The sequence below is a fragment of the Muscardinus avellanarius genome (assembly GCF_963383645.1).
Source record: "Muscardinus avellanarius genome assembly, chromosome: 7".
NCBI lineage: Eukaryota > Metazoa > Chordata > Mammalia > Rodentia > Gliridae > Muscardinus > Muscardinus avellanarius.
This window is the reverse complement of record NC_137793.1, coordinates 61,307,833-61,332,973: the sequence shown is the minus strand read 5'-3', so window position 1 is coordinate 61,332,973 and position 25,141 is coordinate 61,307,833. Positions and strand designations below refer to the sequence as shown.

The 25,141-nt window shown below is 42.1% G+C and overlaps 1 protein-coding gene across 1 annotated transcript in view; it reads left to right on the top strand.

Annotated features, from left to right (window-relative positions):
* WDR64 (WD repeat domain 64) overlaps positions 1 to 25,141 on the top strand; it is a gene marked incomplete at both ends in the record, with an annotated part of 128,869 nt that overhangs the window by 44,644 nt on the left and 59,084 nt on the right. Inside the window, 4 exons of the mRNA XM_080699412.1 lie at positions 4,132 to 4,271; positions 17,707 to 17,833; positions 22,700 to 22,848; positions 23,977 to 24,100. Of these exons, the coding sequence (XP_080555538.1) occupies positions 4,132 to 4,271; positions 17,707 to 17,833; positions 22,700 to 22,848; positions 23,977 to 24,100 (540 nt within the window). The remainder of the gene's footprint in view (positions 1 to 4,131; positions 4,272 to 17,706; positions 17,834 to 22,699; positions 22,849 to 23,976; positions 24,101 to 25,141) is intronic.

Here is a 25,141-nt window from a genome sequence, read left to right as displayed (position 1 = left end):
GTGAATACTTCTATATATTTCATGCTTACCTTATTGCTATTATTGGAATATAAATAATAAGAGCTGGACCATGTTGCATATCTATGTAAAAGCTTCTCTCGACCTCTGTCATTTTGTAGACTGTACTATACAGGCAGAGATTCACAGTAAGGACAACAGTAATGGCGACATTCAGCTGTCATCTGGGATCAGTCCAGTTACACATGTACCATCTCATTTAGTGTGTGTGTGCATGTGAGTGTGTGTGCATGTATGTGTGTGTAACTGGGGATTAAACCTAGGGACATTCTATCTCTGAGTGACACCCCCAGCCCTATTTTATACTTTTATTTTTGTAACAAGGTCTAGCTAAGTTGCCGAAGGTCTCATTAAATTTCTGAGGCTGGCCTTGAGCCTACAATAGTCCTGATATAGCCTCCTAAGTATTGGGATTGCAGGCATGCAATGACTTTTTGTTGTTGTTGTTGTTCTGAGGATTCAACCCAAGGTTTTATTTTAATTTGTGAATAGGGTCTCACTAAGTTGCACAGAGCCTTACTAAGTTGCTGAGGCTAGCTTTGAACCTGTCGTTCTTTTGTCTCAGCTTCCTAAGTACTGGGATTACAAGTATACGTCACCATACCTGGCTCCAAAATGACATTTAATAAGTTACTAGTGAAACAGAAAATCCAATATCTTAAAATATTCTATATTTTAGGAACTATTGCACATAGTTTATATTACTCATTTAAAAAATATAAGCTGGGCGTGGTGGCGCACACTTGTAATCCCAGCATTCGGGAGGCTGAGACTGGAGGATCACGGTTCGTGGACAGCCTCAGCTACTACTTAGTGAGGCCCTCTGCAACTTAGTGAGGCCCTGTTTCAAAATAAAAAATAGGGCAGGGGGTGTAGCTCAGAGGTTGAATACCCCTGGGTTCCATCCCCAGTCCTGCAAAAAAAAAAAAAAAAAAAAAAAAAAAATATATATATATATATATATATATATATATATATATAGGCTAATGTAGCAAACTCACTCACTCAACTTTTATTTTTATTATCATTAGAATTCCAGTAGATATGATAAAGCAATTTATAGAAGGAGCTGAAATTAGTAGATATGTATGGGGGAAAATAACAGCACAAGCTGTTATAAAATTAAATTAATGTATGGGGGAAAATAACAGCACAAGCTGTTATAAAATTAAATTAACTCAGGCGCAGTGACAAGAAGATTGCAGGTTCAAGGACAGCATGTGCTAATTTAGGGAAACCCTGTCTCAAAAATAAAAATTGGGCCAGGTGTGGTGATGCATGCTTGTAATCCCAGGGCTTGGGAGGCTGAGACAGGAGGATCACACTGGTTCAAAGCCAGCCTCAGCTACTTAGTGAGGCTTTCAGCAACTTGGAGAGACCCTGCTTCCAAATAAATTATAAAATAGGTCTGGGTGTACAGCTCGGAGGTAGAAAGCCCCTGGGTTCCACCCCCAATACCACCAATAAATAAAAAATAAATAAATAATTAAAATAAATAAGAAGGGCTGGGGGTGAAGCTCAGTGGTAAAATGTTCCTGATTCAATTCCCAGGACTACAAAAAAATAAAATAAAAATTAAAACAAAAGTAAAATATCACTTAATAGCAAAGAGTTAATATCATGATAACATTCCCATGCGGGGTGGTGTTTGGTGAAGCTGGCAGCCTTCAGTTGGGTAGAACTGTCTGGAAATCAACTTAGCAATGTATTCAAAGTCATAATGTTTGTGACCCTCAACATAATGATTTCACTCTTGGGAATTTATTCTCAGTACACAGGTCAAAAGAAGGAAAGATCACCCAAATAAAATAACTATTCCTTATAGTATTACTGAATAAAATTTAAAATGATAAGTAGCTGAATAATCAATGGATGAATGGTTATGAAATTGTGAGAGCATAATGGGAAACTACGAGAAAGGACGAAATTCCGTCATTTGCAATAACATGGATGTAACTGGATAGCGCCGTGTTAAGGGGAACAAGCCAGATGCAAAAAGACAAGACGCACCTCGTCATTTACGCGCCACCACATCTGGCTTAGAAAGTGGAATCATGGCACCAGGGCCGGGGAAGGGTGTGGGAGGCAGAGACGAAGAAAGAAGGCTGGTAGGTAGAGGTGCCCAGTTGGACAGGAAGGATAGCTTCTAATGTCTGTAGAGAACACAGAACAACAGTGGCTGGCAACAGTTAACTCAGAATAGCTAGCACAGAGGATTTTGAATGTTTTCAACACAAAGAAACAAATGTGTGAGGTGATTAGCCTGATTTGATCATTGCATATTATGTCTGTGTACTGGAATTTTACACTAATCCCATAAATGTATACAATTAATATTTGTCAGTTAAAATAAAAACATTTGCTGGGGTGTATTCATTTCGAGTCACCCCTCCATGCCAGTCTGGTATGGAGCTCTAGTTCTATTTTCTGTATTTCTATCTTTCTAATAAACTTCTTTAAATCTTCAGCAAAAAAAAAAAAAGAAAAGAAAAGAAAACAACATTTGCTGGGCATGGCGGCGCACGCTTGTAATCCCTGCAACTTGGGAGGCTGAGACAGGAGGATCGCACAGGTTCGAAGCCAGCCTCAGCTACACAGGCTCTCAGCAACTTAGTGAGACCCTGCTTCCAAATAAAATATAAAATAGGTCTGGGAGTGGGGCTCGGAGGTAAAAGGCTCCTGGGTTTCACCCCCAGTACCAAAAATAAATAAATAAATACAATAAAATAAAAACATTTCTTTTAAAAAAGAAACTATGACATTTTAACTAAAGTAATAATTATGAGATTATAGGCCTTCCTTGAACTTAAAAAAACAAACAAACAATAGTAGGAGCTGGGCAAAGTGGTACACAGCCACTCTGAAGGCCAAGGCAGGAGGACTGATTGAGTTCAGACATCCCAGGCCAGCCTGGGCAACACAATGAGATCCAGTCTCAAAAACAAAAGAAAGTAAATAGTAGATATAAAAATGTATCTATCCTATGTGTGGTGGTGCATGCCTGTAATCCCAGTATTTAGGAGACTGAAACAGGTGGATTACATGTTGAGGCCAGCCCCAGCAATTTAACAAGACTCTCAACAACCTTGTGAGACCCTGTTTCAAAATAGAAAATAAAATAGGACTGGGGGTGTAACTTGGAGGTATGATGCACTTGGAATCTGTTCCCAGTTCCACAAAATTAAAAAAAATTTGTTTTGTATTTGTGGTACTAGGGATGGAACACCCAGGGGCATTCTACCTCTGAGCCACACCCCCAGTACTATTTTATTCTTTTATTTTGAAATAGTGTTTCACTAACTTGTGGATGGCTTCATTAAGCTGCTGAGGCTGACCTTGAACCTGCGATCCTCCTGTCTCAGCCTCCCAAGTACTGGGATTACAAGTATGCGCCACCACAGCTGGCTTATAATTTTTAAAGTTATCATGTCACAATCACTATGAACTATAATGTGAGACCATAAGGCCCCAATAAAAGTATAAAAATAATTAACAATAAGTTCCTATAGGAGAGCGGCTCTAGAGATTGTGGGGGAAAGACTTTTTATGCAAAAATTATGCAATTCTATACTGTTTAAATCTTCTATCATGGTACCCAGATGAGTTAAAAAAGTATCTGAGATGAGCTATGATAGTAATTACAAATAAATTATATGTGCATGTGGATATATATTAGGGGAACAGTGAAGAGTAACAGCAGTCGATGTGTTCCATGTTGAGGTTATGTGTAGTTTTCTTATTCGTTTGAATTCTTTTATAGTTATGTTAGGCTGCTTTAGGACTGTAAAAACAAAAAAAAAAAACAGCTTCTTTAAATACTTTGTGGAAGTAAATGAAGCATCAATAATATATTAATGTTCAAAGGTGTAGGGAGATATGGAATCAACACAAGTACTCATAAAAAGTTTATGAGAACTCACACTTGTCTGGATAAATACGCCCATCACCACACAGGCTTGGCAAGAAGGGGCTGGTCCCCAGCCACAAGCCAGCGACAGTCTGGGGGGACTGGCTGCAACCAGACAAAGGTGAGGACAGGCTGAGTGAGAGGGGTACTGCTTACACTTTGGATGCTTGAGAAAATTAACAATCTTCCACCGTTCCCCTTTTTAGGAGATGATAAAGTCCTCCGATTATGGCACCCCAACATTAGCACCAAGCCAGTGGGGAAACTGGTGGGACACATGTTCAGCATCACGGAGATCGTCACCAACGAGAAAGACCAGCATGTCATCAGCCTGTCCTCTGCCAAGGTAGCAAGTCACACAAGCAAAGCCCTCTGCTCCTCCTCCCCTTCCTCCTCCTTCTCCTGTTGGTGGTCCTGCGGATTGAACCCAAGGTCATTCTACCTCCAAGCTACATCCCATGTCTCTCTTGAAACAGAGTCTAACTAGGTTGCTGAGGGTCTTACCAAGTTGCTGTGGCTCACCTTGAACCCGGGAGCCTCCTGTCTCAGCTTCCCAAGTACTATAATTATAGGCGTGCACCACCACATCTGGCAACAGCTTCTTTTTCTTAAACTTATCTATTGACAGACCTAGCTTATATATCATTTTGTGTGTGTGTGTGCGTGCGTGCGTGCGTGTGTGTGTGTGTGTGTGTGTGTGTGTGTGGTGGTACTGGGGTTCCTGGAAGCCCTTCTACCTCTGGGCTACACTCCCAGACCTATTTTTATATTTTTACTTGGAAACAGGGTCTCTTAAGCCAGTGCAGCTGGCTTCGAACCTGTGTGATCCTCCTATCTCCGCCTCCCAAGTGTGGGGATTACAAGCGTGTGCCACCACGCCCGGCTTATATACCATTTTTTAATGAAATAACTGATAGAAAAATATTGTCAGTGTGGAGAAAGAATGGGTGAGCTTCTGTTCTTTATTTCTATAGATTAGAGCACACAAAAGAAGATGTTTAAAGACAAATGGTAAAGGATACAATATTGAAAAGAAAGGACAGAATATTGAGAAGAAAACTAATATTATCCTCAGTAGTAACACACACGAGGCAGTCCATTATAGACAGAAATATCCTAGTTAATGGCTGAAAAGTACACAATTCTGTTATTGTCATTATAAAAATAAATTATAGTGAACTTCCGGGAAGATGGCGACAGAGAAAAGCGGGGCTTATAAGTCCCACTAACAACCAATCTCTATTACCACAAAATCAGCGCCTTTCATAGCCAGAAAACACCATCAGCAGAGAAACAAAAATATAATTACAAGGGATGGAGAAAAAGAGGGCTGGAAAAACGAGACACCAGAAAGAAACCAGACCGCAGTGCTGCGACCAGAGCCGCGGTGCGGAACGGCGTGGGTGCCATCTTCCCTTGCAGCACCAGGCCCCAGAGAGGAGGGTCTCAGAACAGAGCTCAGAACCTGAGAGGAGATACGCCGACCTCACGGTCAAGGACGCGGCAGCAGCGCCTTACTGCCAGCAGCAGCGGCGGGTTCACCGGACAGCACCAGACCAACGCACTCAACAGCCCAGTAGGCTCCAGAGAGGAGCAGCAGACAGCGAGCTGAGGTGAGCCACTGCGGAACAGCCGGGCGGAATTCGGCAGATTTTTTGGCACAGGGTGCATCTAAAGCTCCCAGGGGCTGGGTTCAGCACACCCTGCAGGGACTCAGAGCAGAGCTCAAAACCAGAGAAGAAATATGCCAGCCTCACGGCTGAGGGTGTGGCAGCAGCGCCATATTGCCACTGGTAGCAGCAGCAGCGAATTCACAGAGTCCACTACAGCTCCATCAGCGCAATCAACAAACGTGAGTCAAATTGGGGCCCCTAGAGGAGAAGTCCCAGTACTGTACTCCCAGGGACTTGACCCAGTGGGGGAGTGGCAGTGGCAGAGATATCACACCAGGAGAATGCCCAACCTGGCACCCCACATGGTTTAAAGCAGCCTCGATTGACTCCCTGGGTCTGAGACTCTGCGATACAACCCAGTAAAGGAGTAGTGGGGACTGAGATACCACAGACTCGAGATCCAGAGCACCTTAAGTGAAGTCATAGTGACCCAAAGGAAGAACCCAGAGAAGGCACAAAGTTCCAAAATCATGGGAAAGAGGAATAACAATGGAGCAATGAATGCCCACAACCCCACAACATCAGAACCTGATAAAACAGAAATTCAGAGAATTCTAGAAGATCAAGTCAGGAAAATAACTTTAGAAATAATAGAGGTGCTTCGAAAAGAATTCAGAGAGAGCCAAAAAGAGATAAAGGATGCAATTAATGAAGTAAAGGCCTCAATTCAAAGTACAAACAACCGATTAGACCACATGGAGAATAGAATCTCACTCTTAGAAGATGAGCACTACAAAAATGAATACATAGTTTCTAATTTAGAAAAAAAAATCTGACAGCAGGAATCTGACATTGAACAAATATGGGCCCATTTTAAGAGAGATAACCTAAGAATAATTGGAATAGAGGAGGGAAAAGAAGGTGAAACCAAAGGGATCAACAATCTCTTCAAGGAAGTAATAGCAGAAAATTTTCCAAACATAGAGCAAGAGGTTGATACACAGGTCCAGGAAACGTATAGAACTCCCTTTAGACAGGATCAGAGAAGAGGATCCCCATGCCACATAATTGTCAAAATGACCAATGTGGAAGCCAAGCAGAGAATCTTAAAGGCAACAAAAACAAAGGGCCAAGTAACATTCAAAGGCAAACCAATTAGAATCACTCCAGACTTCCCAAACCAAGTCATGAGAGCCAGAAGGGCTTGGAGTAACATATTCCAAACTCTGAAAGAAAACAACTTCCAGCCAAAAAATTTCCTACCCAGCAAAACTTTCTATCAAATTAGATGGGAAACAAGAAGCTTCCATGACAAACAGAAACTGAAAGAATTTATGTCTTCAAAACCAGCGCTAGAGAAAATACTCAAAGAGATTAACTACAAAGAAGAAATAGGTAACATACACCAGAACCAGAGAAACAAGAGTTTCCATCCAACAGACAACTAAGATTGGTTATCTTTGGAGATTCATTATTTATGTTAGTCTTTTACATATCTCTAAATTGTATTGTTTGCTTTTATTGTTGCTAATTTTTAGGATTTCTAGTTGGAATACTAATATACCTTCAGATATAGCATTTGGAAATATTTTATCCAATTCTATCAGTAACTTTTAACTCTGTTTAAATTGTCTTTGGATATACAATATTTTTTTATTTTTAGGGAGTTTGTATACCCTTCTGTTGCCTGTGCCTTTGAAATCATATCCAAGAAATCACTTTCAATTTCAGTGTTGTGAGGTGTTATGACCCAGATTTTCTTCTAAAAGTTTATAGTCATCGGGCATGGTGGTGCACACTTGTAATCCCCGTGATTGGGAGTCAGAGACAGGAGGATCACGCAGGTTCGAAGCCAGCCACGTGTGCTGGCTTAAGAGACTCTGTTTCCAAATAAAAATGTAAAAATAGGTCTGGGAGTATAGCCCGGAGGAAGAAGGGCTTCCAGAAACCCCAGTACCACCAAATAAAAAAAAATTTATAGTCATAAGATTTATATTTAGGTCTTTTATCTATTTTGAGTTAATATCTGTATATGGTGTTAGGTAAGGGTCCAATTTTATTCTTTTTCATGTAATTATTATTTTTCAACAATATTTAGTTAAAAGATTATTATTTCCTCCACAAAATGTTCGTGGAAACCCTGTCAAAAATAACTTGACAATATATGGAAGAATTTTGCTCTAGGCTTTTATTTAACTCCAATGGTTTATATATCTGCCTTTAGAACAGTACTACACTGTTTCAATTATTGTAGCTTTATATGGTTTGAAATCGGAAAATATGTATCTTCTAGCTTTGTTCTTTTTCAAGATCGTTTTGGGTATCTAGAGTCCATATTCCATATTAGGATAGATTATTTATGAAAAATAAATAAATAAATGTATGATAGTTTTACCTAAAAAAAAGAAAAAAATATTCTCTGGTAAAAAAGAAAGGAGAAAGAAATATTGAAATGTTATCTTTAAGTCATCAAAAGCTTGGTATTAGACAAATGAAACTGTTATGTGAGATTATCATCGTTAATTTTGGATAAATTAGATGTCAACCACTAAGCCAAGCATGGGAAGGAGGGATGGGGAGGGAATGGGGTGGGGATCAGGTAGGGGCTGACTGGGTGATGTGTGCATGTATGTCTACAAAGGTGTTTTTTTTTATCCCACTATGATGTATGAATACAGTGCACCAATTAAAAAAATAAAAATAAATTATAAATATTAGCAATAAGAACACCGAATTACCATATTTTCAAATGATGTGATTGCTTGCAAAATTCAGTAAAATTAACTTATAATTCTTAGAAAGGGTAAGTTTAATGAGGTGGCTGGTTATAATAGCAATTTATAAAAATACATTTCTATATAGTAACCACAACTAGCTAGAAAAAAATGTTTAGAGACAAAGTTTTCTCAATTATAAAAATATGAAGTACCTAGGAATAACCTTAACAAAAAGTATTCATTCTGGGTTTTTTTTTTTTGTACTAGTGGGTGGAACCCAGGGGGGGCATACATGCATGCACCCAGCTAGTGTTCACTCTTAAAAGTTTTTTTTTTTAATTTTATTTTATTGGTGCACTGTATTCATACATCATAGTGGGATACAAACTTTTGTAGACATACATGCACACATCGCCCAGTCAGCCCCCACCCGATCCCCACCCCATTCTCTCCCCATCCCTCCTTCCCATGCTTGGCTTAGTGGTTGACATCTAGTATTATAGCAATTTATCCAAAATTAAAAATGATAATCTCACATAACAGTTTCATTTGTCTGATACCAAGTGTTTGATGATTTAAAGATAGTATTTCAATATTTCTTTTTGCTTTCTTTCTTACTAGAGCATATTTTTTTCTGTTTTTTTAGGTGAAACTATCATATATTTATATATTTATTTTTCAGAAGAAAATCTATCCTAATATGGAATATGAATTCTAGATACCCAAAACGATCTTGAAAAAGAACGAAGCTAGCAGATATATATTTTCTGATTTCAAACCATATAAAGCTACAATAATTGAAACAGTGTAGTACTGTTCTAAAGGCAGATATATAGACCATTGGAGTTAAATACAAGCCTAGAGCTAAATTCTTCCCTATATTGTCAAGTTATTTTTGACAAGGTTTCCACGAACATTTGGTGGTGGAAATAATAATCTTTTAACTAAATATTGTTGAAAAATAATAATTACATGGAAAAGAATAAAATTGGACCCTTACCTAATCCCATATACAAGTATTAACTCAAAATAGATAAAAGACCTAAATATAAATCTTAAGACTATAAACTTTTAGGAGAAAATCTGGGTCATAAAACCTCACAACATTGAAATTGGCAGTGATTTCTTGGATATGATTTCAAAGGCACAGGCAACAGAAGAATATACAAACTCCCTAAAAAATACAAGAAAATATTGTATATCCAAAGACAATGTAAACAGAGTTAAAAGTTACTAATAGAATTGGATAAAATATTTCCAAATGCTATATCTGAAGATATATTAATATTCCAACTAGAAATCCTAAAAATTAACAACAATAAAGGCAAACAATACAACTTAGAGATAGGTAAAAGACTAACATAAATAATGAATCTCCACAGATAACCAATCTTAGTTGTCTGTTGGATGGAAACTCTTGTTTCTCTGGTTCTGGTGAGTGTTACCTATTTCTTCTTTGTAGTTAATCTCTTTGAGTATTTTCTCTAGCGCTGGTTTTGAAGACATAAATTCCTTCAGTTTCTGTTTGTCATGGAAGCTTCTTACTTCTCCATCTAATTTGATAGAAAGTTTTGCTGGATAGGAAATTTTTGGCTGGAAGTTGTTTTCTTTCAGAGTTTGGAATATGTTACTCCAAGCCCTTCTGGCTCTCATGACTTGGTTTGGGAAGTCTGGAGTGATTCTAATTGGTTTGCCTCTGAATGTCACTTGGCCCTTTGTTTTTGTTGCCTTTAAGATTCTCTGCTTGGCTTCCACATTGGTCATTTTGACAATTATATGGCGTGGGGATCCTCTTCTCTGATCCTGTCTAAAGGGAGTTCTATACATTTCCTGGATCTGTGTATCAACCTCTTGCTCTATATTTGGAAAATTTTCTGCTATTACTTCCTTGAAGAGATTGTTGATCCCTTTGGTATCACTTTCTTTTCCCTCCTCTATTCCAATTATTCTTAGGTTAGCTCTCTTAAGATGGGCCCATATTTCTTCAATGTCAGATTCCTGCTGTTGGATATTTTTTTCTAGATTAGAAACTATGCATTCATTTTTGGATTGCTCATCTTCTAAGAGCGAGATTCTGTTCTCCATGTGTTCTAATCGGTTGTTTGTGCTTTGAATTGAGGCCTTTACTTCATTAATTGCATCCTTTATCTCTTTTTGGCTCTCTCTGAGTTCTTTTCGAAGCACCTCTATTATTTCTACAGTTATTTTCCTGATTTGATCTTCTAGAAATCTCTGATTTTCTGTTTTATCAGGTTCTAATGTTGTGGGGTTGTGCACATTCATTACTCCAGTGTTATTCCTCTTTCCCATGATTTCGGAGGTTTGTGCCTTCTCTGGGTTCTTCCCTTGGGTCACTATGGCTTCACTTAAGGTGCTCTGGATCTCGAGTCTGTAGTATCTCAGACCCCACTACTCCTTTACTGGGTTGTATCACAGAGTCTCAGACCCAGGGAGTCGATAGAGGCTGCTTTAAACTATGGGGGGTGCCAGGTTGCACGTTCTCCTATGGTGTGATATCTCTGCCACCACCACTCCCTCACTGGGTCAAGTCCCAGGAGGCCCAATACTGCGATTTCTCCTCTGTGGCCCGCAATTTGACTCACTGTTCTTGAGTACGCAGATGTAGCTGTACTGGACTCGGTGAATTCACTGCTGCTGCCGCCACCGGTGGCAATATGGCACCTCTGCCACGCCCTCGGCCATGAGGCTGGCGTATTTTTTCTTCTCTGGTTTTGAGTTCCACTCTGAGTCCCTGCAGCGTGTGCTGAGCTCAGCCACTGGGAGCTTTAAATGCTGTCTGCGCCGAAAGATCCCGCCTGGCTGTTCCGCAGCGGCTCACCTGGCTTGCTGTAGCCATCCGTTGAGTTCGCCGCTGCCGCCGGCAGTATGGCACTGCTGCCGCGTCCTCGGGCTCGTGTGTCTCCTCTGTGGCCCTGAGCTCTGTTCTCAGTCCGCTTTCTCTCTGGAGCCTGGTGGTTTTTTTTGTTTTTCTGGTGATGGTGTTTTCTGGCTATGAAAGGCGCTCTTTTTGTGGTAATGGAGATTGGTTGTTAGCGGGACTCTTAAGCCCCGCTTTTCTCGGTCGCCATCTTCCCGGAAGTCTCTCTCTTAGTTTACTCTTAAAAGTTTTGCTGAGGTACTTTTATTTAAGAACATGAATAGAGAGCTATACTATGCTCCTACATGGGAACATTGTTCTGTGAAGATACTCTCCATCAGATTGATCTATTTAATACAAATTAATCTACACTAGTACTATTAATATACTTAATACTATTCATGATTAGTTAAATATCAGTTTTCCAAGTTTAAAATGAGTATAAAATTGGTATACAAGAATATTCTAGAAACTTTGGAAAATATAATTACAACATGACACTTTATCAGATATCAAAACATAAAGCCATAATAAAAAACAAGAACAGAAGTTGACGAAGGCAGAGTCACACCTACGAAACAGAAGAGAAAATCCCCACACCATATACACACACCCCACGCACACAGATTCACTGTAACCTTTCCAGTCTAACAATCCAAACACTTTGCTTTTAATTGTTATATATAAATGTGCATATAAAGTATATACATAACTTTTTATTTTCAGTTTACGACATACAGTGAGTATCTTTATGTATAAGTGAATTTGATCCTTTATTAATGAGTGAGATTGGGTCAAAAGATGAGATGTTGACCAGAGTCATGGGTCAAGCTCAGTCACACTGAAGGATGGGAGTGAAATGATAGCAAGTCTTTAGCATGAACATGCAGACAAAAAGCCAGAGCAAGAGCAGTATTAGGAATGAATGAGTGAAGAGGAAATTCACTGATGGAATAAGGACAGTTTATCACTGCCCAGGGTTCAACAGTGGAGCACTGATTTTCTCCCCAAACTCCTTATCTGTGTGTGTGTGTGTGTGTGTGTGTGTGTGTGTGTGTGTGTGTTACTGGGCATTGATCTTAGGGGTATTTCACCTCCAAGCTACACTCCCAGAGGCATTTTTATTTTTATTTAAAACAGGGTCTCAGGCTGGGCGTGGTGGCGCACGCTTGTAATCCCTGCACTTGGGAGGCGGAGACAGGAGGATCATGCAGGTTCGAAGCCAGCCGTGCTGGCGTAAGAGACCCTGTTTCAAAATATAAAATAGGTCTGGGAGTGGAGCCCAGAGGGAGAAGGGCTTCCAGGAACCCCAGTACCACCAAATAAATAAATAAATAAATAAATAAATAAATAAATAAATAAATAATAAAAAATAAAATAAAATAAAATAAAACAGGGTCTCCCTGGCTACCTCTGAGCCATCCCCAAAGCCCCTTTTCTCTTGTTTGTTTGTTTTGAAACAGGGTCTTGCTAAATTGCTGAGACTAGCCTCAAACCAACAATCCTCCCAAATTCTGGGTTTATGGGTGTGCACCACAGTAACTGGCTTTAGGTCCTCTTAAATGTTTTGAGGACAGAAGCAGCAAGTGCCTAATATTCCTTCCCATCCACTGGCATTCAGATCCTCCAGGGGGTGCCCCTCCTTCCTCCCGCCTGCTTTTCCTTCCTTCTCTTCACAGGCTTTTGCATCAAGTTACTGATTCGGTGTGGATGTGAGGTAGCTTCCTGTTCTTTGCTTGCTTTGCAATGTCTCTTGCATGGCCTTATTTATTCCTCCCGGTAAGGATAACTCTGTTACCTCCCTGAGGTCAAATGGTTCACCCAAGGTCACAGTCATTTTCAAAGCCGGGATTTAGATTGAGGTTTACCTGCTTCTAAAGGGGATTCTCTCAGCATGCTCCCTGGAGGGAAGAGTGTAGTGGTACCCTCATAGGACTGTTAGATGTGGTCATGGACAAACGGAAGCCCAGCCCACCTGCAGCCCAGGTTGTAAAGCTTCGTGTTTACGCCGACCTAATCTACCTGGCTCCTGATTTCTAGGCATTGCATTTATTTATTTATTTATTATTTTGGTTCTGGGGATTAAACCCAGAGGCCTTCTAACTTGGAGAACAATCTCAGCTCTTTTTTATTTTTATTTTTTACTTTGAAACAAATGTCTAAGTCACTGAGGCTGGCCTTGAACCTACAATCACCCTGTCTCAGCCTCCCAAGTACTGGGATTACAGGCATGCATCATCATGTCCTGGCATTGCTTTTTTTTTTTTTTTTTTTTTTTTTTTTGTGGTACCGGGGATGGAACCCAGAGGCATTCTACTTCCAAGGTATACCTCCAGCCCTGTTTTTTATTCTTTATTTGAAACAAGTTCTCACAAAATTGCGGAGAGCCTCACTAAGTAGCTGAGGCTGTTCACAAACCACAATCCTCCTGTCTCAGCCTCCCAGTGCTGGGGTTCCTCGGCCATTGCTCATTACACTAAGGTGTACCCTGAGCCTAGCTAGCTTTGCCTTCTTCTCAGATTCCTACATATCACTTGTAAAGTGAAAATTTAAGAAAAACAGCAACTTCTACGCCCAGTTGCAATCTGTTGCAAATCATCAAGGCCTGTGTATTTCTTCTCTTCTGCATAAAAAGCCAGCCTTTTGGTACGGAGTGCTGCGCCTGAGAGCTTGCCAGCCCGCGCCCCCATGGGCTTTGCGAGCGGGATGACGTTTGCACGTCTTCTGGCTTTGCAACATTTGTGGGTTCCCCTGGAGCAACAGACACGACGCAACTGCTGTGCACTCGAGCTCTGTGACTAGATGCGTACTTTTAGCAGTTGGAAGAGAAAGACAGTTTTAGTGGTTGGAAGAGAAAATAATATCCTTGTGGAGATCCTGCAAGATTGGGAGGAGGGCTGAGAGGCTCTGTGTTCCGGAGCTGAGGAGGAGCACGCGGTTTCCACGGGCCCAGGTGCAGGGATTTACTCAAGGTTGCCGCAGTGAAAGCTGATGTGCGCCCTGACCTGAAGGCGCAGGTGTGTGCAGCCTGCCTGAGGCTTCGGTGCCTTGGTCCTGCTGGCCGGGGCAGGCTGCCTCAGTGGTTTCTGCCTCCGTCGCTCTTCTCCCAGGTCTCCTGGGCTGGCTCCGCTGGCCACGAAGGCTTCTGCTTCCATGTCACCTCCTGAGCGGTGGCAGTTGCTCACTCGGTGTTGCTGTGTGTCTGTTACTACCATCCTCACCGCGCCGTCTTCTCGCGTGCTTGTTACTTCTCTGGTCTGTTTCTCTCTTCCTGGGACGTGAACTTGTCCAGCGTGCTGACTATTTTATCTCCAGATTCCAGAGTAGCACCTGCTGCATGAGCTGACTCTCGGGAGATAAATGTTTGCTGAATAACCCGCTGAACGACCTCATTTCATCTTGTGTTTTTTATCTTTTATACCTTCATTGGTGCATTGTAAGTGCATCATAGTGAGATCCGAAGCGGCACAAACATGCGTGCACACAGCGTTTGGTGTTGACCTTCGCGTCCCCTTCCCCTACATTTCCTGAGGTTTGTAGGGGTCAAAATATGTGGACACTGCTGGGCGTGGTGGCGCACGCTTGTAATCCCCGCGCTTGGGAGGCAGAGACAGGAGGATCGCGCTGGTTCGAAGCCAGCCCTGCTGGTTTAAGAGACCCTGTTTCAAAAAAATTTTTTTAAAGTATAAAATAGGTCTGGGAGTGTAGCCCGGAGGTAGAAGGGCTTCCAGGAACCCCAGTACCACCAAAAAAAAAAAAAAAAAAAATGTGGACACAGCATTATTTGAACTGCTTCCTCCCCCAATTCTTCTCCTCCTTCCCACTTTCCACCCCCAACCCCCTTCCACTATTCTTCTGGTTTTCCCCATCATTTATCCAAAGTCCTTTGGGTTTTCTATTTTCTCTCTAGCTTTTTCACATAGGAGAAAACATACTGCCCTTGACTTGCCGAAACTGGCTGATCTCGCTTAGCATAATAAATAGTCTCTGGTTCCATCCATTTTCCTGCACAGGAACTCATTTTGTTCTTTCGGGCTGAGTGAAACTCCATTGTGAGTATACACCACATCTTCTGTGCCACCCGATTTCAAATTACACTACAGAGCTATAGGAACAAGACCAGCGTGGCATTGGCACAAAGACATACACGTAGACTGGTGAGCAGAACAGAAGATACAGAGACACATCCTTACACTTTGAGCCAGATGATTTTTTGTAAAGGAGCCGAAAACATATACTGGAGAAAAGATAGCCTTTTCAACAAATGGTGCTGGGGAAGCTGGCTCTCCACTTGTAGAAGGATAAAATTAGATGCCCTATCTCTCACCCTACACAAAAGTCAAAATGGATCACAGACCTAGAAATTAGACTAGAAACTGCAATTGCTAAAAGAAAACATAGGATCAACTCCAGCATATAGGCACTAGCAGAGACTTCCTTAATAAGATTCCCTGAAGCTCAGGAAATAAAACAGAATCAATCAATGGGATGACATCCAATTAAATTGGATGGCTTCAAAAAAACAAAACCCTCTCAGCCAGGCGTGGTGGCGCACACTTGTAATCCCCGCCCTTGGGAGGCCAAGACAGGAGGATCGCGCAGGTTCAAAGCCAGTCGCGCTGGCTTAAGAGACCCTGTTTCCATATTAAAAAGAGGTATAAAATTGGTCTGGGAGTGTAGCCTGGAGGTCGAAGGGCTTCCAGGAACCCCAGTACCACACACACACACACACACACACACACACACACGCACACACACGCACACACACCCTCTCTCACAAGCCAGGCATGGGAGCATATGCTTGTAATCCCAGCATTTGGGAGGCTGAGACAAGAAGATCACGGTTCACAGACAGCCTCAGCTACTAAGGTCCTCTGCAACTCAGTGAGACCCTGTTTCAAAATAAAAGAATAAAAAATAGGACTGGGGGTGTAACTAAGAGGTAGGATGCCCCTGGGTTCCATCCTCAGTACCAAAAAAACAAAAAAACAAAAAAACAAAAACAAAAACAAAAACAAAACAAACAAAACCCTCTCTCAATCAAGAGTCTAAAGGGAGAGCCTAAAGAATGGGAGAAATTAGTTTAATCTTTATAACAACCCTTTGGTCTAAGCACCTCTACATTTAACAAATGAGACCAAATGGAAAGATATTAGTAGCTTGCACAAATAGGCTGGGATGATGAGTGAACATTAAACTTAAATCAGCCACAGGCGCAGTGGCACACATCTATAATCCCTGTGCTTGGGAGGCTGAGACTGGAGGATCACAGGTTTGAGGCCGGCCTCAGAAACTTAGTGAGACCCCCAGCAATTTAGTAAAATCCTGTTTTGAAATTTTAAAAATGTCAATTAAACGTGTTTTAAGTGGAGTAAATGTATTTTTCTTACAACTTTTTCTATTTATTGGGACATTACCTTTTCACAAGTCCAAGAGCATCTGGAGTCTTTGATGATTGGCTAATAGTAATTATTATAATATGAACACATTACTTAGAAATGATGCATGTGTATAAAATATAATCTTTGATTAAATCACACTTAGTTCTGAAATTTGTTCACATTGTACCTTGCTAAAAAACAGCATAACAAAGAAGACTAACACTGGTTCTTCAAATAATAAAGTGTAAAGCTGACCTAGTTTTGCAGAATTTCTGTATCTTATTGTTCTTTTTATTCTTATTTATTTATTTATTGTGTGTGTGTGTGTGTGTGTGTGTGTGTGTGTGTGTGTGGTACTGGGGGTGGAACCCAGAGGCTTTCTACCTCCGGGCTATACTCCCAGACCTTTTTTTTAAAATATACTTTATTTGGAAACAGGGTCTCACTAAGTTGCTGAGAGCCTCACTAAGTAGCTGAGGCTGGCTTCGAACCTGCGTGGTCCTCCTGTCTCCGCCCCCCAAGCGCGGGGATTACAAGCGTGCGCCACCACGCCCGGCTTGTTCTTTTTATTCTCTATATGGCCTTACATTCTATTAGATTAACTGTGTAGCTCTCTTTCCTTGCAAAGGGGGGCTCTCATAACCCATTTCCTTGTGTTCTCACTACCTCGACCTCATCCCCGAAGCCTGCTTTCTACAGTTCTTATATCTCTGGGCAGGAAGAGGGGAGGCTCTTAGAAGCCTCACTGAGATGTTTTCATCTTCACAAAGCACAAAAGAATCATTTGAAGCCTCCCTCTCTCGGAGGGTTCTCTACACATCTTTCCCAGTTTTCTCATCTACGGCGGAAAGAGAAATGTGGCTTCAGCTCATCCCTAAGTCACGATCAATCTTGCGTGACTTCTCCAAATTCTTAAAGAACAATAAATACTGTCTCCTCCTCCTTTCTTTGATAGAAAGCTCCAGTCCTTCAACCCATAACTTAATGTGAAGCTTTATTCAGTGTGCTTGTTTTTCTCTATGTAAATGAACAAGAAAGGAGCCAAGAAACAAATTCGAGCTTAGCAGCTGTCTGCTCACAATGCAAATCCTACTTGGCTGTGTATTTTGCAGGATCTGAACATGCTTTACCTAAATCTCTTTTATGAGAATGATAAAGCATAAACTGGTGAATTCTGTGCTTTATCCTCCAGGTTTTCAGGGTGTGGGATATACAGACTCTCTCCCTGTTACAAGTGTTCCACGACAGCCAGGGGGGACCAGGAGACATGCAGATTTATTCTATGATCTATGACACCAATCACGGCATGCTCATCACAGGTGCGTGCACCCGGAGGGGAAAATGAAAACCGGAAGTGAGTTTATTTTGTTTTTTGTTTTTTTTTGTACTGGGGATGAAATCCAAGGATATCCTACTTCTGAGCTATACCCCATCCATTTTTATTTTCATTTTTTGGTTTGTTTTTGTTTTTGTGGTACTGGGGATGGAACCCATGGGCATTCTATCTTTGAGCTACACCCCCAGTCCTTATTATTTTTTTTTATTCTTTATTTTGAAACAGGGTCTCACTGAGTTACAAAGGGTCTCACTAAGTAGCTGAGGCTGTCCACGAACCGTGATCCTCCTGTCTCAGCCTCCCAAGTACTGGGATTACAAGCGTGCGCCACCACGCCCAACTTTACTTTTTAATTTTGATATAGGGTCTTGCTAGGTAGCTGCAAACCTGTGATCGTCCTGCTTCAGCCTCCCAAGTACTGGAATTATGGGTGTGCACCACCATACTCAGCTTCAAGATTGACTTTTAGCTTTTTTAAAAATTAGAATATGAAGACCTCCCATAGGAGAGGGGGAAATTACAAATCATAATTCACTGCAGTGGACATTTATTTCATTTCTACTTTTTCTTGTTGTTCTCTGGGTAGGTGGATAAAACGTATAATGGCACTTCTGAAGATATCAGATGGGTTCTCTAAGTCCTGGAAATTAGGAATACAGTGCCTAGAAGCAGATGAAGGTCAGAGAGCGGCGATTTGGCCCCAGGCACTCTGGCAGCCAGGCAATTACCCAATAAGTAGGACACTGACCCTCCATCTGCCTCTGCAGTGGGGCGAGAATGTAGAACCAGGAGGGCGAGTCCCTGGTGTGGTGCCTGCACCGACAGATTTGTTACCAACTTTTCTTAGATACATTCAGAAGACAAAATACTCTTAGACATTTGGATTGAACACTTCATGTGAGCCCCCATGGGCTTTATAAGGAAAGTGAATGTTATTAATAGTAGCTCCTCCGCCTGGTTTGGGAAGGCAGGCGGGCACTTCCTGAGTGCGCCCCCTCTCAGCACCTGCTCTGAGTCCCTGTGGGATTAATTAAGGCAGAGAAGGGCCTGGCGCTAGCTCCGGGAGAGAATGATTATTTTTAGTTTTTGTGTTGTTTTTCTCCCCTCCGGATTGGGAGTAAACTAGCACTGCATCCTGGATAAATAATCTTCCAGCTTATGAAACAGAACTTAGCTGCAGCTGGAAGCAGCTCCTCTGTCCAGCTTCTGGAGAGGGCATCCAGCGATGACACTCACATCGTCTCTCTCAGTCCCCACTCGCATTCCCAATCATCAGAGTAACTAAGGATGCTGGTACCAAGAAGAAGAAAGATAAAACAAGAATCAAAACTTCTTCCCAATTTTATGTGACGCTGGTAACACTCCTTGCAAAAATATAGAGCTATGTGTAGTACTTAACCACTAAAATTGCATGTGTATGTGTGTGTATATACATATTTGGTGTATGTATGTATATTTATTTGTATGTGTGTGGATAGCAAATATATTTAAATATATATTTGGTACTGGAGATTGAACTCAAGGGCGTTTTACCACTGAGCTACATCCCTAGCCCTGTATATTGTTGATGTTCTAAAGAGTCTTGTTAAATTGCTGAGGCTAACCTTGCTAAGTTAAGACAGGCCTTGAACCTGCACTCTTCCTGTCTCAGCCTCCCAAACACTAGGACTAGAAATGTACACTGGCTTGAAATTGTGTATACCGAGTGTGCCCGTCAGTGTGACCACAGAATTAGAGGGAGCTTATTGGTTCCTGCTTTGACTCTGCCAAGGCAGCCCTGTCAGCTGTCTCAGTAACGACGGTGCCATAGGCAGCACGTTCTGGAAGGGTCCGCGGGGTACGCTGCGGCCACCTCTGCCATTGTCATTATCAGTCTTGTGAAGACAGGGACCATTTGCATAGTTTTTACCTTTGCATTTTATCTACCTTTGAGGTAGGAATTATTCATTCCCTACTTCATAAGTGGCAAACTGAAATCTCAGACAACTCAACTGCCTAGCAGAAGGTGGGCACAGGTCCTGACGCCTGGGTCTGCACTTACTCTGTACTTTCACGGCTGTAGTACAACCAGTCAAAAAAGTAGAAGGAGCCGGGCGTGGTGGCGCACGCTTGTAATCCCCGCGCTTGGGAGGCAGAGACAGGAGGATCGCGCAGGTTCGAAGCCAGCCGCGCTCTGGCTTAGGAGACCCTGTTTCCAAATAAAAATGTAAAACTAGGTCTGGGAGTGTAGCCCGGAGGTAGAAGGGCTTCCAGGAACCCCAGTACCACCAAAAAAACAAACAAACAAACAAACAAACAAAAAAAAAAAAGTAGAAGGGGCGGGCGTGGTGGCGCACACTTGTAATCCCCGAGCTTGGGAGGCAGAGACAGGAGGATTGCGCTGGTTCGAAGCCAGCCGCACTAGCTTAGGAGACTCTGTTTCCAAATAAAAAATATAAAAATAGGTCTGGAGTGTAGCCCAGAGGTAGAAGAGTTTCCAGGAACCCCAGTACCACCAAAAAAAAAAAAAAAAAGGTAGATTTCCCTTTGTCTCTCAGCCTGTCCAGTTCCGCAGATGCCTACTCTGAATGAAGTTGGTTCCGGTCAGGATCAATATCATGGTATCGAGTTTGCTCCTCCGGTTACCGTAGGTCTCTCTCATGGCTGAACTGAAGTATTCGTATCAAGGAATATTTTCAGATGAACCATCTCAGTCCTTCACTCATGAATAGATTTCTTTTTCTTAAAATGTAAACACCTTTGGGGTAGGTATAAGGACGGCAGCACACCGAGTGCTGAGTGCGTGTGTGTTTGTATCACTTTGATTCACACTCTGATATATAATTATATTGTACCAATAAAGGTATAATTTTTTTTTTTTGCAGTACTGGAATTGGAACCCAGGAGCATTCTACCTCCAAGCTACACCCTCAGCCCTATTTTTTATTATTTCGAAACAGGTTCTCACTGAGTTGCACAGGGCCTCACTAAGTAGCTGAGGCTGGCTGTGAAACATCCTGTCTCATCCTCCCAAATGCTAGGATTACAAGTGTGCGCCATATGCCCGGCTTAAAAGTATAAAAATTTTAAGCACCTTAGTAAAATGTTTAGTAAGTAGCTCCTGCCGTTTAGTAAAATATTTAGTAGCTCTTACTGTTGAGATTTCTTTAGGGAGACTTGGGAAGCTTAGTGTAAGCCCTGCTGCTGTTAATGTCATCGCCACAAAGAAAGTTTTGGTTTTTTTTTTTAACTACAAAATGTTTGGAAATTATTCTTAATATTTCTAGATATTATACTAAATTAGAACATGCAAAGAGTTGATTTTGAGCATTAATATTTAGAGATGGTAGTATAATTATAAAACCAAACCAAATATTCATTTACTTATTGTGGTATCAGGGGTTGAACCCAGGGACATTCTACCTCTGAGCCCTATTTTATTTGTTTGTTCAAAACAGGGTAGGCATTCTTAATTTCCTGTTTTTTTTTGTTTTGTTTATTTTGTTTTTGTTGTTGTTGTTGTTTTGGTGGTACTGGGGTTCCTGGAAACCTTTCTACCTCTGGGCTACACTCCCAGACCTATTTTTTATATTTTTATTTGGAAGCAGGGTCTCTTAAGCCAGCAAGGCTGGCTTCGAACCTGCGCGATCCTTCTGTCTCCGCCTCCCAAGCGCGGGGATTACAAGCGTGCACCACCACGCTCGGCTTAATTTCCTTATTTATAAATGACAAAACTGATTCTCAAACAGCTCAACTGACACAGAGAAGGTTGACACTAGTTGTGGAGAGCCTCAGGAAGTTGCTGAGGCTGTCCACAAACCTGCGATCCTCCTGTCTCAGGCTTCCAAGTACTGGGATCACAGACTTGTGCCTCCATGCCCGGCTTATCTCCCCTCCATCTCATGACCGTGCTAACTGCATTCATCACTGTGGCAATGTAGAAATTAATCTTCCTTAACAATGATGTTGCCAGCTCTGGCTTGCAATCAGTCTCATTCATTATATTTAATACGACCGTGTTGGCAGGGCACTCTATCATTTGTTGGTTGAAAGGGGCTCTCTAACAATGAACCTCAGTCTTTAATGGAAGTTCAGCTTTGGCAGAAAGCTGTTTGCTGCCATCGTTGTGCTCCAGAGGGAAGGGCATCAGCAGGCACGAGAGAGGAGGGAAAGTGGGGTAAAAATGGAAAATTGGGGGTCACTAAAAAGGGGTAATCAGTAGCACACACTTGTAATCCCAGCACTTGAGAGGCCAAGGCAGGAGGATCACGTGTTCCAGGCCAGCCTCAGCAGCTTAGACCCTGTTTCAAAATAAAAAATAAACTAGGGATGGGGTGTAGCTCAGAGGTAGAATTCCTCTGAATTCGATTCCTAGAAGAAAAGAAAGGAGGGAGGGAAGGAGAAGAAAAAAATGAATGCCCTTGAAAAATAACATAGTTTAGAATGAATGTTTTTCTTTAGTTGAATCATATTTACTTTGTCAAAGAGTTTTATAGTAGCTGGGCATGGTGACGCATGCCTGTAATCCTATTATTTGGGAGACTGAGACAAGAGGATCGTGCAGGTTTGAAGCCAGCCTCAGCTATTTAATGAGGCTCTCAGTAACTTCATGAGACCCTGTTTCCAAATAAAATAGGTCTGGGAGTATAGCCTAGAGGTAAAAAGCCTCTGGGTTCCATCCCCAGTACCACACACACAAAAAAAAGTTTTATATTAAACAAATGTATCTTAACTTCCTTAGATTTCCTAGGTGTTGATATTGTCAGTCTCACTGACTCTGGTTGTTTCTAGACCCAGACTGGTTGAATAAAACCCTGTATAAGTCCCAGCTTCTCATACTGAGCTCTTATGAAACTGGTTTCTGTTCCAGGATCGAGTGTGATGGACTTGTATCCTTTGACGAGGATGATTCAAGACACAAAACAGACCCCTCATAGTCATGAGCGGGAGATCAACGTCATGCTTTACAACAAGTACTCCCACCAGGTGCTCACCATCTGCTCGGAATCCATAATTAAGGTGAGCACACGCTGGCTCCTCGGAAAGAGGCGGGGCAAAAAGAATTTTCTCTTCTGGTCGGTAAATCTTTGCATGATTGACAAAATATGCTCGTGCATATGATGATTGTACGTGGAAGCTCTTTGAAGTTTTCATGAATATATGAAAGCCCAGCATTTTAAGCCAGTTCAAACTTCTGGCTACCATACCACATACTGTGTTGAATAAATAAAGCAGTTTTTTCTATCAAATTGGAATTTTTGTTTGTGCATGTATGGAACTGGGGGTTAAACCTAGGATTATTGTACCTCCAAACTATATCCCCAACCCTTCTTTATTTTTTTATATAGAAACAGGGCCTCACTAAGTTGCTGAGGCTGGCCTTGAACCTGCAGTCCTCCTGTGTCAGCCTCCAAGTACTAGAAGGTACAGGTGTGCACCACAACCCCCGGCTGATTTCTTTTTATCTGCCACACTTTTTTTTACATTTCTATTTGCTCCTAACTTTTCACACTTACAGTGTTAATCCACTTTCCATTATTGTAACAAAAGACTAGAGGCAGTTGCTTAAGAGGGAAGGTCCATTTGGGCTCGCAGTCGAGGGTCAGTGGGCCCCTTGCTTTGGGCCTGTGGTGAGGCAGCAAAGCGGGGCAGGAGTGTGGGTGAACAAGCTGCTCCCCGCAGGGCCAGGACGCCAGAGAGGAGGAGGAGGAACCAGCACCCCCACTAGCCCCTTCCAGACCACACCAGTGACCTAAAGACCTCCCACCACGCCCTACCTCCTAGGGGTCCCGCCACCTCCCAACTGCACCCAGCTGGGGGCCTTCAAGGGGGTGGGGTACACTCAAGGCCCCAGTACAACAAGTACAACTAACTGCCTCCCCTCAGCAGGAGGGAGCTGGAGGGGAGCCGCCTCCCTCACCCCACTCACAGCCGAGGCACAGCACAGACTCTCGGGCCCCACAGCGTCCTCTGCGCCCCTTAGAGCTGTCTCTCATCAAGACAGCGTGCAGGGCAGAGGGTGGCGAAGGCGCGGGTGTGCAGAGTGCTGACCGGGAGGCCGTTTTGAATACTGCAAACCATGTTAAGCCAGGAAGGGCATCTTTGTGGATCATTTGATTTGGTGTTTTATGTTGCTCTTTTCTACAGGTCTGGGAACTTGAGACTGGCCTCCAAATATACCAGATTCTAGACCCTCATGGCTTCAATGTCGAGCTGACGGCCGCAGCCATCGATGACAGTGGTTTTCTTTTTGCCACAGGAGCATATAATGGTCAGACCAATATCCAGAATATGGCCTCCGTGCTTTAATGTTCTGGGAATTTATGCTAAGATCTCAATAGTTTGGGGGTGCAAGGAAAACATGATTTGGGCTGGATACGTCATGCCAGAGAGATTGTTGTGCCTCAGTGAAGAGTGATGAGTTTCTTATTTATTTAATGATAATGTCTTGATAGTGATGTTAGCAGTAATCAGTAAAGCTGGGTGTGGTGGCGCACACCTGTAATCCAAGTTCTTGGGAGGATTATACAGAAAGGTCATAGGTTTGCAACCAGCCTCGGCTACTTAGTGAGGCCCTCCACAACTTAGTAAGACTCATTCAAAATAAAGAATAAAAAACAGGGCTGTAGCTTGGAAGGATGCCCAGGGTTTAATATAATCCTGTGTGGGTTTTGTGAGATGCACTATAGGCTCCTATCACCAACCCTTGGCAGTCACCGACCTACTTCCTACCTCTACAAATTTGCCCTTTGAGACATTCTTCTTTCTTCTTTCTTTCCTTCTTTCTTTCTTTCTTCCTCTCTTTCTTTCTTTTTCGCTACTTCTTTGTTTCTCTTTTTCTTGACACTGGGGATTGAACCCAGGGCCATTCTGCCTCTGAACTACACCCCCAGCCTTTTTGTAGTTTGTATTTTAAACCAGGGTCTCCCTAAGTTGCTGAGGCTGACCTTGGACCTTCAATCTTCCTGACTCAGCCTCCCAAGTACTGAGATTACAGACACATATCACTGCACCTGGCAAGACATTTCATGTAACTGGAATGATATAATGTGCAGGATTTGGGGTCTGGCTCTGTCACTTAGCATAATGTCTTTGAAGCGTGTCTGTTGTAGCATATAGCTCAGTAAATTTTTAAAGTTGGAAATTAAAATGCAATAGCTGTTTTTTTAGTTACTAATAAATATTTCACCAGACTGAAAATAAGTCAGCACATTGTTCAGATTCACCTTTCTGTAAGAGTGCCATTGGGTGCAGTGTACATGAGACGTGCAGATTGTACAACACACAAATCAAGTGGGCTGTCAGCTAGCCA